Below are 14599 nucleotides of genomic sequence, written 5' to 3'. Positions count from 1 at the left end.
TGGTTTGAATGCTTCCCTGGCTGTTTAACAACAAAAGCATCTGGAATTGTATAGAGATACTGGTTTACTGTAAAAGACTACATGTAGATTTTAATTGGTTATATACATCAGTGAGTTCCAATTCATGCTATTGGTGGCTACTTGCTAGCAGTTAACATGATGCAGAATTTGAGACTGCTACCAAATGAATGCTTTCATTCAGAAAATGGAAGGCTGAGTATTTCTAACTCACACTAAAAATGAATGATTCACCAGCCTGCCAAACCTGCAACTCCATCACTTTCCATCGCTCACTTACAGAACATGCTCAGTACCTTCCCAGAAGCCTGCTTTGAAGTCCCAGGCACATTCCTCTCACAGTAATTACCCAGTACTACCACATTCCTTCTCAGGTTATTTCAGCCACAGAATCTGTAGAGCAGGGAAGCACAGCCTCCCTGGCTATCTGCCTGTGATTCCATAAAACAATGGTCAAGTTCCTGTCACATGTGTCCCCTGACTGCTATCTGGAGGACAGCCTGCTCCCTCTGCTCTGTGGGGCACCTCACAGAGCCACACAGAGAGAGTTCCCACACAGAACTGTCAGGTACAGATGGTGTCCAACTTACTGCATGTAGATAATTCAACCAAGAAACCCTCACTAAAATTTAATGTTGGCAGAAAAGAACTTTTAAGAGTATGTATAAGTGTGTAATTCAGGTTTCAGATCTAATTTATTTGCCCTCTGTCAGTGATAAAGTCACGTTACAAACATTTGCTTTTTAGTACATTGTCTGGGATAACACAGCCATGATTTTGCTACGTTAGCATTCCAAACTTCTTTGCCAAGCCAACCAACAAAGTAATGGACAAGACCTTTGGTTCACTTATATATTTATGAATGGAAAAAGTCATAATGTAAATTTACTCATTAAAAAAACTTGGGTACAAATTACACATACATAAGACCACCCATTTTTTGAATCACATGGACACCTTAGACCCAAACAACTCATTGTAATAGACTTCAGTGAGAATACTCCAGGTAAAGATTACAACAATTGGAAGCATCTTGGATTTTTAAAAAAGTATATTTCAATACATAAGTTTGTATGCATGCTTTAAACAAATATAGTTCAAGAATGAGCAAAGAGTCTAAACAAAAAGTAATATGACCAGCACTAACATTAAACTTCTCATCCAGGTTTTAATATGTTAGTCTAACGTAGTGTTAGTTACCATGCTGTACTGAAAAATGTAATGGCACAATCTGATCATGGTTCATTAAATATTATACCCTACTTCCCCATAATATTTAGGCTGGTCATAAAATTAACAATGCATAAGTAAATAAGTATAACCAGTTATAGACAGTTGCTTGTTTTACAAATTGCCATCAGGTAAGACATACTGTCCCCAGAGACTCAGAGATGGACATTCAATCATACCATTAAAACAGTATGGCCTGAAGAAATGGGCACAATTTTTTGAAAGTATATTAAGACAATTCTGTTAGCTTGTAGTTACTCCTTGTAAATAATCATGGTATGACTTGAATACAAGACCAAACTTTGAAAAGCAAAGGATTTTAATCAGCATAGTGCATGATTGATTCAACGTAATTCCCAGGAAACAGGCCAGTTACTCGATTGCAAACTCCTTCATACCAGCCGTCATCGTTCTTCTTTATCACATAAATGATTGCACCCTCCATAAATGACAGCTCGTCATCTTTGTCCTTTGTATAGTCATATATAGCAACAACTGTGGAATAAACAGGGACACATTTTGCATTTTATTAATAACAACAGTATTAAAAAATAATTGTACTTCAGAAAGTGTTAAAAGATTAGTTTGCTATTGTGGGATTTTCAATAATGAATTCACATGCTTTTCCTGTTTAATATTAAGCCCAGAAAATGGAATTTCACTCTCCTTGCAACATTAGCTAGCAGTAAGAAGTGGGTGGGGACTACACTGAACACTCAGTTAAGCAGAGAAGTACATCCGACTGTGACACAGTAAAGTGGAGCTTATGGACACTTAAAAGCTGAACTAGGGAATAACTGACTCGTGTGGTACCCATTTCTGATCAGACTACCTCAAAAGCATATGAATCTCTTGATTAGAACATGGTTAAAAAATTTTACAAAAATCATTCCACTAAGGCCCCTGCTTGCACCTCAGTGTGGCCTTGCACACATCGCTGCAAAAGCCACTGCACATGAATGGTCTTTCCTACAGAGCTTTTATGTCATAAGGAGTTCTGGTGTTACTTTTCAAGGAGCTGCACTGAGTGCAAGTAGGAAAGTGACTGAAGAAGAATGTAGAAGTGACATCTGCTATTTTTCAGTACCTGCTTGGTGAATACTTTACTCTTACCGACCTCCAGCTCGCTGTGTGCCATTAACAAAGCGGAGATTTCCCCAAGGAAAGAATGTTGCCTCCACCAATACTGGAGCTAAAAACTACCACTGTGAATATACAGACCTCAGACATCACAGCCTTACCCTTCAAAATTTAATATGGATTTATGCAATTGATCAGCTTTATGCATTCCAAGAATCCACTATTTTTTACACCTACATATATTCTCAGATATCTAATGTCTTAATGCCTAGCAATGATGTGCTGCATCAGTTACTTTCATCCCATGGGTATGTCCTGCACACAGTCCAGCTTCAAGTGAAGGTACAGGAGCTCCGCCACAAATATCACAGGTACCTGGCCCCATTTCATACTCACTACAGCATGAGAAAACTTTTCATGAGAAAACTGGCATCACTATTGCTGACAAAATGGTCAGTGCCACAACACAGGCAACTCCACAGGCAGGAAATTTGTTTCTCCATTACTCATGGGAAGAGATGTTTACTACGTGAGTTCATACCTAAGCACAGTTCACAGTCTGCTAATCTGGAGTCACTGATAAATCTCCAAGGAGACCTCAACGCATTTTATAGTTCAAAGTCTAGTAATCCACTCTAGTAGTATAGTTTGATGGGATAAATGCAGCTTGGAATTTCTGCCCATTTTGCAGCAGTTTGTAGATGACTGCCCAGCAATCCTAAGGTAGGTACAGACGGTCCAACTCATCAAAGATGAAAGCCATCCAATTTACATCTGCTTCTCGTGAAGAAGCTTTCTTTTTCATCCATGCTAGAATGCTTGAAGGTATTTTATAATTTGTCCAAAGAAGGATTATGTCTTACCACATTAGGTGTGGCCACAAACCAAGGAGAGCACGGTTTGAATTCTGACTTAGGAAGGACAATGACTGTTTTCATCAGACCCCCACAAAGTGCTTCATTCCCTTCAGGTACCATTAATCCTCTGATACTGCACTAACACAGCAGCAACGCTTCTCTTACCTTTCTCTATATAGTTTTTAGGTGCCCAAGCAGGATCTCCATCTGCATAGGGATCGCTGTACTGCACAACAGCAGCCTCCTCATCCTCATAATCCACAGGGGGTGGGGGTGGAGGAGGAGGAGAGTCATCAAACATTGGCATCTCATCGGGCGGCGGCGGCGGGGGAGGAGTCGGGCTATCAGCAACTAGAAACATTTGGAGATTATTGTTTTTTCTTAAATCAAGACAGGGTGGAGATGCAAACAAACCTGAGGCTGTACACTGTAAATAAAAGGGCTGGGGGCGGGGGGACACACACAGCATGCACTATAATACCATGCACTGATTAGAAACAGAGGCTTTGTATTAACAACTAAAACACACAACTATATTTGTTATTAGTGGTCAAATCTATGTATAAATGCTACTAGAGTCAAAGCACATGCTGCGGGGCATAAGCTGAACATCAGCAGAGAGGAAAGCTTCCTGCTCCAATGTCCATGCGCTGCAGCGTTAGCTATGGAGGACTCCGAGTGGCACCCTCTGAGCCAGGCAGCAACAGGCCTCTGACTAGGCCAGCAGCTTGATTGGTTTTTAATAAATCCTTTGTCTGTAACAGTCACTTTAATTTACTTCTGAGCACTGCTTCCTTGAATTCCTTCTCTCTCAGAGCTAGCATTAGGGAACAAAAAGATCTGGTGTGGATCATAAATACTAGTCTCTTCCCTTTTTTAAAATTTAACCAGGTAAGAGGAAGCCAAGTAATCCTTCTGCAGAAGAAAAGCTTTGTACAGATTCTTATCTTGCAGACTAACTTGTGTGTGTGCACACATTCAGGATTCAAATAATAAATGGAAAACTACAACAGGCAGCTGCTGCTCTTAGGGAGAAAGTGCTCAAGGAATTAAACGTATAATCCAAAATGTCAAATCTCTGCCCTGAGATTATCCAATCAGAACAATTACAAGTTGCTTTGGGAAAGGGAAAAAGAGAAAGGCATTATGGTACAAATCACTTTTTAAATCAGTTCATTAAATTAGTTTCCAGTAACATTCACAGCAGCCGGCAGCAAAATACAGAGATGGCACACTCAGATGCAAGACATCAAGTCACTCTATCCTATTCCTAGGGAGATGTGCTCCATTACACATGGACCTAGGTGTAAACCCTATGAAGCCACAAGTCAACTGAAAGGAAGCTACTGTTACTAACATCAACTTTGTTACACAGCAATACAGATTCATTTTCAAGAGATCTGGGATTCTGCACACTGAAAACATAGGCTGAAAACCACTGGTCTAGGCAGGGTTTGATGTAATGAGGCATCAGGCCCCAGAATGTGCAGCTCCAGCACACAAATTTTGAAAAGAAAGCCAAGCAACAGAGAAAAAAAACATTGCACTGAGTGAAGCTTTAACTGCTGATAGTTACAATGGCACTGGAGATTAGAAATAGGGGTTTTGTTTGCTTGAACGCCTTTTACTTTTGGCTGGTCACTACTCTAACAGTGACTTAACCTTTGCTCTTCAGCCCCATGCCCCTGACAAGGGGCTTGGGCACTGCTCCTATGTCCTGTCTGGGTCAGACTGGCTGCACTGGGACAGGTCTGGCACCTGCTGCCAGGGGCAAAAGGGGGCAGAAGCTGCTGGGGCAGGGGCTGCCTCATCCAGTGCATCCAGCCCGCTCCCTTCCCCTGAAGGGCCAATTCTTCACCTGCAAGCCCAGTTCCTCTTCAACTTGACCAGCTGAGCTGAACACCCCACAGCTCTCTCCATCAATAAGACTGGCTGCCACTGTATTAGTGATTCCTCTCCCATACAGAAGCCCATTTATGTCACTTGGAGACAGACTAACAAAGTCTTTGGCAGCGTGAATGCTACGTCCTGCCCGTTACTGAATAGCACTCACAGACAGGCTTCATTAATCCACCACAGACACATGACAACACCGTTTATGAATGGACTGGTTTTGTGCTGCAGTTTCAGAACATCTTCCACAAAATGTGTATCTCCCTTTAATTTCTGTCTGCAGCCAGGAAAAAAAAAAAAAGTGTTGAAATAACAATCATCTGAGATCTTGAGAAATCCTTACCTTATGAAATTTTTTAAAAAATTAAAAATGCAAAAAAAAAGTTACATTTATTTAACAATGAAGCTGCAGATTTGAAAAGAAGGAAAGAGGGCAGAAAATGCAAGTGTGAAAACACCGACACATACTCTGAGATGCAGGAACTGCAAGCTTTATGGGAAACATTTAAAACAATTCAACTTCACATTTAAACAAGGAGAGAATGGAACAGAAAATTAGACAAGTGCCACTCCACTTGGAGGAAGTATCTCCTCGCCTCTTGGACTTTAACCCAGACTTTTCCTGGTTCTGAACTTAGCCAGACTCCAGGACAACATCACTTATCCTAGGGGAGGGGGAAAAAAGCATACAAAAAGCCATACTAAATGAAAGGGTAAAAGGATGAGTATTTACATAGTTCCAAACTGAGACCTTCTCTTGTATATATTCCCATCCTTATTCTTTAAATGGGGACCAGCAGACTCCTTTTTGAAAAGACTAGGTGTGGGAGTACAGCAACTTACATCAAATCATCTGTCCCTGAGCACCACACACACTGGAAAACCTCTCTGAAGGAGATGCCCACAATGTGGATGCAGGAGAAGAAGAAAAGGTGTTGCATAGTTTCTAAGCCCTTTCTCCTTGCCCTCTGAAAGAAGTCCACAAGCAGAGGATGTTGTTTTCCAAACTCACAGATCTCTGTGATGAGGAAGACAAGTCTACCCATGTGTCACCTAACACCAGAGACTTCTTGCAGAAAACGAGGCCGATGAAAGTCTAGCACACAATGCCAAACTCAACACCAGCCTCTACAGGCAGCTTTGCTGAGCATATGCACAGGCTGCCACACGCACCCCTGCCTCCGGAACAAGGCAGCCACAGCTCCAAGCCATACTTGTTATATAACTTTCCAACCCAAGGAACTATTAAGGAAATAAAGAACAATTCCTATGACCAGATTTCAAGCTTCAGCTATTTTGCTGCAATTTCATTCACAAGTCAGCTTGCATTTTGCTGTTGCATGCACAAGTCAGTCTGTCCCTTTCACCTCCACTCTCCCCAGGGCTGTGTTATCTCCAGGAGGACAATATTTGGAACAATTCAGAAGCAGGTGTCAATTTTCTCAAGTTTATCTGCAAGCGAAGACATTCTGTAACCTTCATCTTCAGCAGGTTTACCTCTACACTTTGTATTTTGGAAAGGTTTTCAACACAATTTTGTGGCACATTATTCTGCATCAACATGATTCTTACTGTTTACCTAGCACAGCACCAAATTACCTTCTTTTTGAATGAGAACCAGAGAGATGCCTCCAATCTCATGGGGAGTGCTCAGAACACAACCACTTAAAAGCTCTAATGGGAAGCAGAACAGCAGCACTACTCAGACCTGGGGTCCTTAAATGGATGCTGCAGCTATATAGCTAACTGTGTAGTAATAGCAGCCCCTGAGATCCTAGCAAACCTCAAAATGGCTCCCAAACACTTTAAAAACATTTTTTGCTTACTTCACACCTTATCTACATCGTATTTAGTCTGTTGTTTACAGAACTGCAACAAACTCCTACAGAAAAGATATCCCCAGATCAGGAACAGGACTTTGCACCTGCACTGGCACTTGAGACAGTAACACTCACCTGAAAGGAATCAAGCAGTAATGGTGAAAGCAGAGTTACCAGTATAAACACTCTGCAGCACAGGTCACAGCTAGGGAACACCTCTCACAAACCTAACAAGCAGAGCTATGCTGCAAGAAGCTCAGCAGGGAAATAGGGCTAGAGAGCACAAAGAAATGGAGAATGAAAGCTGCTGAGGAGAGATGCCTTACAAGCTCCTTTGTAATGCATTAGATCTTAAGACTGCACATACTCAATTGACTGTACCGCTTCCTGAAAAATGCTACAGTACTGGAATCAATGGTTACACATTACACATTCTGACAGTCTATATAAGCCTTTCTAATAAAAACTAATCAATTATCCCTAGTGAAAAAGGCAGGGTGATTCAACATGAAATCAGTGTTTTCAATTAAAATGGAATTTTATACTCACACCAAACATATGCCACATTTCACACTGTACTTCTGCAATAAATTTGCAGTTCAGAACTTGAATGGGTCAGTAATAATCATGCACGTGTTATAAAAAATTGAAGAGTGTGCCCTTCAGCTCCAATAGCATATTGACACTAGAATGCAAGATGGTATTAGCTTCTGGAAAAGGAAACAAAATAGAGTCTGACTTGCCAGCCATGCATGCTAGAAGAGAGTAGGCTCTACCCTTTAACAGCTCAGCTTGTCCAAACTTACTGTTTTCCTGCACCCTGGCCACGAAGCCTGTGAGAGGTATCTGTGGAGTCAACTGAGGCATAGGGGGAGGGGGTGGAGCAATAGAAACTGGTAGCAACACACACACCATATTGGGAAAGTCAATGGACAAAGGAAAAAAAAAAAAAGGGAACAAACAAAAGCAGCCGTCAGTAACGAGGACCACAAAACAAAGTATGTAAAGAACAACAAGAACACACACACACAAGAACCTTCTTCAAGCTTGTGTTTCCAACAAGGCTGAATTCGTGGTTAGCCAATGGAGGATCAAAAGCAAAGCATGCCCGTGTTTAGCCAGGTAACAGCCGAGCGCAGGCTGCGTGTCTGGAAGCTCACAGGGTGCGTGTGAAGGTTCTCGCTCTGTCACACATTTTGTGTGCTTCACCTGGGGAGCACATAAAATTGAGCTTTTGTCTTGCTGCTAAACAAGGATTACTCAATTTAGTAGTTAGCTTTTCAAAGTGAGCTACTAGGAGTAGAGGTGATGTTTCGCAGGATTCTGGACTCCTTCTCTAAAATGAAAGTGGAGCGCTGCATCAAGTGCAGCAAAGCAGCACTGACACAAGGCAACACTTTTGCAAGGGGTACAATGTTCCAGCATCAATACTTCACACTGACACAGAGAGCACCTCCCATCATAGTGCTCTGCTGGGACAGGGGCAGTGGGCTAGCTCACTGCATTTTTGTTTTTCTCAGAAAAAGGGGCCTTGTTGATTGCTGGTAGAAAAAACAGCTATGTCTTCTGTGGTGAGAGGGCACTCAGCAACCTAAAAGGCTGGTAAAGGCTTCTGCAGCTCCAAATGGTTACACGAGTGCACAGAGCTCCTCAGGAAGCACTTGGAAGCTCATCTTCTCTGAAGTATGTGCCTATCTGGCGAGTGATGAGACATGTGACAAGCCTGTGCTCAGAGACACTGGGCTGACAGCCCAGATGTTCAACTCTTCCCTGCACAGGTAGGGAAGAGGAATGGGAGCAGTAGGGCAAGCCGTTCAAACTATCGGCTCTGGCAGGACCATTCTCCCTTAAGCACTAGGAATGAAAAGCATAAAACAAAACCCCACCCAGAAACTCAACAAAACATCAACTCATTTGTTTATACCGTGTCCCTTTCTCAGTGGAACTTCTCTTGCACTGGAGCAGAGAAATTCCTGTGAAGGTGGGAATTCAGCAGGATAATCCAGTTGGAACCAAATTTGAAAGAGGTTCTGTACTTCCAAGTAAGCAACAGTTTTAAATAAAGCTGTAACTAAGATTAATGTTCAATGAATTAAAATGAAGCATTTCGTTCATTACAAAACCAATAATCAAATAAACTGTATGGGATAAATGATCAATAAAAGCAGGAGAACAAACAGTGTCTCACAAAACTGAAGTAAACATCTAAGAAAAACCAGAGTATTTGTTAGCATGAAAAGTAAAACCTTAAGGAAACATGGGACCTGGGAATAATGTCAAGACAGTAGCACTAAAAAAATAATCACCAGTTACAGAAACAGAGGAAAAAAGTTTCAAGTAGCAAAACACACCCATCAAAATACTGTTTAAAAAATGTTGACCATCAGTATTTTGAAAACACCAGAGAGGCTAGATTAAGAAAACAGCACCTGCATTTGAGCAAAAAATTGCTTTGGACAAATGTAAACGTTCAGAAACAGTGGTGTGCACAGTATTTAAGACAACTGAACAATTCCCAGAAGTAAAATCCTGTTTATTTAATGGAACGCAACTGTTCAAGCAGGAGGGAGTTTCTGTTGTTATGGTGAATTAATTTGGAGAAATAAGAATGTGGAGGAAAATGAAATGCTAGTACGGGTGAGCAAGAGTAGGAGGAAAATCAGGTTTGGAAAAAAAGAGAAGATAGATACTGTGTCTGCATATAAAAATGCTTTCTGACAAACGTAATACTTCTAAACTACTCAGAAAACTCTTCACTTCAGTGTCTCAAATATTTTAAAAGCATTCTTTTCTTAAGAGTAAGTACACAACAGCAGACACTGGACCAAAGAAATCTTGAATCCAAACATCAACATTTCTTTTCAAAAGAAATATTCCTCTGAAGTTTAAAGGGCTGGCATTCTGAACACTACCAAGAAAAAACATTATACAGCTACCACTCCACAATGTGTATTTGATCAAAATTTATGGAAATGGCAAGGAAGAAGTTTCCTGATAGAGCTTTCTACCAGCAGCCAAAATCCTTATTTTGCAGATCTTTCTGCAGTGAACCTTGATTGCCCTTTTTGGGGCAGGCAGGCAGGAAGCTGCTGACTAAAATCTGCTCACTTGCCCATGGCATCCATCCCTTCCCTCATTCATCTCCTTCTATACTCCTACTAGTGTGAAAGCACAGAGAAGTTGTCTGCTAAAAGAGAGAGAGACTGAGCTCTTTAACAGTCAAGCTTAAAGCTAAGAACAAAGGAGAAACTTGGAATCAGGAAAGGATTTAAGAGAGACAGAGAGGAACTGTGTGACAGGAACATGAGCATTGTGCTCAGACAGTATTCTTTTGCCACTATCCAAATAGTGAGGGGCTGTACTACAGTCATATTAGGTCTCCTGCAAAAAAACCCTGGGTTTACTTTTTGTTCTCCAAGCACACCTGAAATGCCAAGTATAACGTGCCCATAATTAGACAGGCAATCCTAATAATTTCTTGTCATGAGTAACAGCAAACAAGTCAGAAAGGAAAACAGTATAATTGCATATAGTGCAATCACTGTACAATTCCAGTATGGTTTTTCTTGTTTGTTTTTCCTTCTGTTTCAGGAAAGAAAGCAGTAATCTCATTGATGCTTTTCATAAATGAATTAAAATGCCATGCATGCTTTTACAATCATTTTGCTCAAAACAGTTTGTGATTTCAGAGCTCAGCAGCTTACTTGAATTTTGAGAATAAAGAGGCCCGCCATTAACATGAGGTTGAGCAGAAAATGGGGCAGTCACAGAAGGATTCCGTCTGTATCCACCAGAAGATGCTGAAGAAGTGGTAGAGTTGTGTCGTGAGATTTGCCTGGTCATTGTGCCATACTGGGAACCAGGAGCTGAACCAGGAGCAGCTGAAAAGCATTAGCCAGAGGAACCAAGGAAAAGACTTAAGCAGAGCATTACTTGGGATAGAATGCAGAAAATAGAAAAAGTCCAGAACATGGGAAATACTTGATTACAGTTCTCCAATAATTTAAGGTCAGTAACAGGCGATTAACAGAAAAACAAACATCCCTGTTACAATCAATAATGAGAAAAAACACACAGGACATAAACCAACACTCATATAAAGGGCATTGAGAAATTCTGAGAGTACTTTGGGAGACTGGATTGGACTGGAAAATTGAATCCAACCTTCCAACTCTTAAATATATCTCAATCATACTACATGCAGTAATACTCTTTATTAAAAAGCAGACAGAAAAAAAATCCATGTTCTGCTCAAAACAAATGATTTCCATTGCAAACCCGAACTTGCTTCCAATCTAACATACAACAACAAAACAGTGAAACAAATGTCATGAGCTTCAGACACTTGGCACATTTATCAATCATATTTGCTGGTTGTGCTTTTATATTGATGGAATTTGCACTAACAAATCAGAATCACCAATGCCAGCTGACAGAAAAAGATGTCATTCATTCTTCATTATAAATGCCCATATTTACTTTCCACCTACCTGCTGCACATACTTCAAGGTTAACAAAACAGTTTAAGTTCTCTTTCAGATTAACCTCTGACTGAAAATCACACCTTGCAAACTAATGAATCTCACATGTTGCAGTCACTTGAATCAATGCAATTCTTAAATGCAAAAACTGGTTTGCAATAAAATGTTTTGTGCTTTTATATACATGTATCATATAATTATATAATACACAAACAGCAAGCAGTCAGAAGTTTGCAGTTCTGCAATGCTATCCAAAGTCACTTTCACTTAACATTTCAGTAAAGGAGAGTGCAAAGGGTTATGTGGGTCAAAGCCTCCAAAGCTAGTTTCATAACTCAATCAATTACTTTTGTCATCAGCCTGTGACAGGAATGGGTGGGGTATTTTTTCCTGTCTATTTTGAAAAGTACTACTTTTAGAACCCACCCTAACTGCTGTACATAATGCTTGAAGCAATTTCTCAAGAACTGTTAGTTCATATCCTCAAGTCTTCCAGTTTGACACCTGCCTGCAGCATTATGGAATCAAAGCCAAGCCACTGTGACAGACACTTGGGCCTTCCAGTCACCTTATACCCACAGAATAGAACACACACATCACCCTACACATAAGCTACCATTTCTAAGCTAGAGTGCAACTGCTGTGACTTAGTTTCTGTTGCAGGAGTCACACAGCCTAATACCAATATTCAAGCTGATTCTGAGATCTTATAGATCAGATTAATTGGATCCTAGCTTAATTTGGAGCAGATTTTAAGCAACTAGCAGCCTTTTTCTCATACCTAATGCATTTAGCTTCAGAGGCTTTAACCACAGGAAATTAGTGGAGATTAGATTTGTTGAAAAAAAAAAACAAAAAAAAACAAAAAAAAAAAAAAAAACCCCAAAATTGATTTTTATAATAAAATCACGTAGGTCCCACTATAGAAGAAAAATCACCCTCACTAAGTTCATTAGGAAGACATGATTATTGATTATGCAGAATGACTGCAATCACTTCAGCATTGACAAATCTCACCTATCAGACTGCCCATCGGGAGAGGTGGAGGCAGTGGTGGTGCTGGCGGGGCTCCAGGAGGAACAGAAATGTGTGCTAATAAAATAGTTTATATTCCCAATTAGGCCATATTATTAAAAGTAAAAAAAAAGAAAGTACAGGCACTTGATAGGCTTCCCAAACAAATATGAAAATTCATCTTCAGTTAACTAATACAAATTCAGACCCTGATCCTATCCAGGGTTCTGTACCTGCCAATCTCTATTCCCATTGACTTTTACGGGATGCCAGATGACAGTAAAATTTCATGCCTATTTGTACCACTGCAGGACCAAAAACACCTGGGAAAGGAAAGCCTACATGTGTATAAGGAAGCGAAGACTTGTCATCCAAGAAACAGAGAAATCTCTGCAATAACAAAATTACGTTACACTAAAACTCCACTATTTTCTTATGCCTTGTGGGCTTGCAAAACACACAGTAAATAAGTGACTGAGATGGTTTATTACTAAGATTATAATCCTGCCAGTTTATTATAAAGAAGGACGCTAATCAATCTCACCATTCACCATTCTTAAACACAAGGGAGTGTGCCTCCAGCGCTGAGAGATCCTGCGTGGTTCCTTCACCGCGGATGGCAAAGTTAGCAGGGTATTTCAGAAGCCAACGTTTCCCATTAAACATGTACATACTTGCTGCTGCTCTCAGGGCATCCAGAAATGCCAAATTGTAGACACGCATTTAAAATTACAGTTAAGCTTTAAAAGGATACATTTGTCTTTTACTCCCCCTGTACACCTTTGATTGTCTTGTAAAAACATGGACCAGCAAAGGTGTTTTAACCATCCATTATTCAGTAACTGATTGTCCTGCAACTACTCTTGGTAAAGAATTAAAACTTTAGACATCACTCAGAACTCATAAATGACTTCCTGAGTAGGACTGTGCTTCAGAACAGTTTCTACCCCATTGTGTTTAGTCAAAGTTGCTCTGCAAACACAAGAAAGTAACAAGCAGCCTTAAGTTAGCATGGGAGGAGTCCCACATACCTGGCCCAATGGTTGGCGGTGAAGGTGTAGGCACGGCAATGGGAATGCCAATACTGCTGCTTCCACTGTTCTCTCGACTGCCACTTCCTCCACTACTGCCACTACAAAGAAAAACACAACTATTAGCACAGCATGGCCTACAAAAGCGTATCAACAGTCACACTTCTTGTGTGAGCTCTGATAGCCTAACTCAATTACAGACTGCTGAAAAACTCCTTGTTAAATGCCTCTGTCTTTACCTATAATTGCATACAGATAATCAAGTCTGGATGCATTACACTCCTAACAAATGGAATTAACTAAGCTGATAAACATCACTATTAATAAAATGTGCAATTAAATGCTTCAAAAAATAAAAAGGTAATCAACCATGCAAGTTCTAGGCAATGGAGTAACAACTGCAGAAGTAGTTCAGGGGCCTTGTAATAATTGAAAGTAGTATGCTGGCGCTGGAACACTTCATGGCTAAACTCTAAATAATTATTTAAGATTAATTATGCTGCCAGCTGAAGGAACATTTCCTCTACTCAGAGCAAAAGTTTAGATTGCTAAGTTTTTAACTGAGAATGGACATGATAAATCAGCTGGGGTGGGGTGTGCTTAATTTTCTGTATATCTAACGCTCCCCACTATCCATGCACACACCTTTTGTGTATAAGAAGTTTGTTTCAAAGACAGTCTGAAAGTTAACAACACAGCCAGCTCAAAATTTGTCTGACTACTGTTATATGATATACAAATCAGAGGCCAGCAATGCAAAACATAGTGAACTACTGGATAACATTTCTACACATGCCTTCAGAGACCGTGACACTTATTTTCTTTGAGGAAGCTGAAAAAGACTCAAAATTGAGGTAGAATCTGTCCTTATTCTTATCTAAGAGCACTCCTTAGTCCAAGTCTTGAATTTATATACATTAAATGGATAATGTAAAGGAAACTAAGCAGACAAGATGTTGTGAAGCCAAAACTTCACTTTAATTCATCCATGTTAATTAAGAGTACTCAGTGAAGTTCTAGTTTATTTGCCATTCCTGGATAGCTACAAATCGGTCAAGTGCAAATCATTCAAATATCTCTTTAGAAAATAACGTCACAAAAAAGAAAATCGGTGATCTGAAATGGAAGTCAAGATAATTCCTTCAAAATTAGTGTTCTGCCTGCTGAAGACCTTG

At 40.3% G+C, this 14599-nt stretch overlaps 1 protein-coding gene across 12 annotated transcripts in view; it reads right to left on the bottom strand.

Annotated features, from left to right (window-relative positions):
* Positions 1-689: 689 nt before the first annotated feature.
* ABI1 (abl interactor 1) overlaps positions 690-14599 on the bottom strand; it is a 78157-nt gene continuing 64247 nt past the window's right edge. For 2 of the 12 annotated variants that reach the window (XM_039572235.1, XM_039572174.1), the window contains 6 exons: positions 13425-13525; positions 12397-12471; positions 10603-10779; positions 7705-7791; positions 3351-3536; positions 690-1743 (listed from right to left, as the gene is read on the bottom strand). In XM_039572235.1, the coding sequence (XP_039428169.1) occupies positions 1568-1743; positions 3351-3536; positions 7705-7791; positions 10603-10779; positions 12397-12471; positions 13425-13525 (802 nt within the window). In that variant the 3' untranslated portion in view covers positions 690-1567. The remainder of the gene's footprint in view (positions 1744-3350; positions 3537-7704; positions 7792-10602; positions 10780-12396; positions 12472-13424; positions 13526-14599) is intronic. The other 10 variants (XM_039572180.1, XM_039572192.1, XM_039572250.1 and 7 more) reach the window with 7 other exon arrangements.

Source organism: Corvus cornix, chromosome 2 (genome assembly GCF_000738735.6).
Source record: "Corvus cornix cornix isolate S_Up_H32 chromosome 2, ASM73873v5, whole genome shotgun sequence".
NCBI lineage: Eukaryota > Metazoa > Chordata > Aves > Passeriformes > Corvidae > Corvus > Corvus cornix.
Note: the sequence above shows the minus strand (reverse complement) of the source record. Positions and strands in the feature narration are given on the sequence as shown.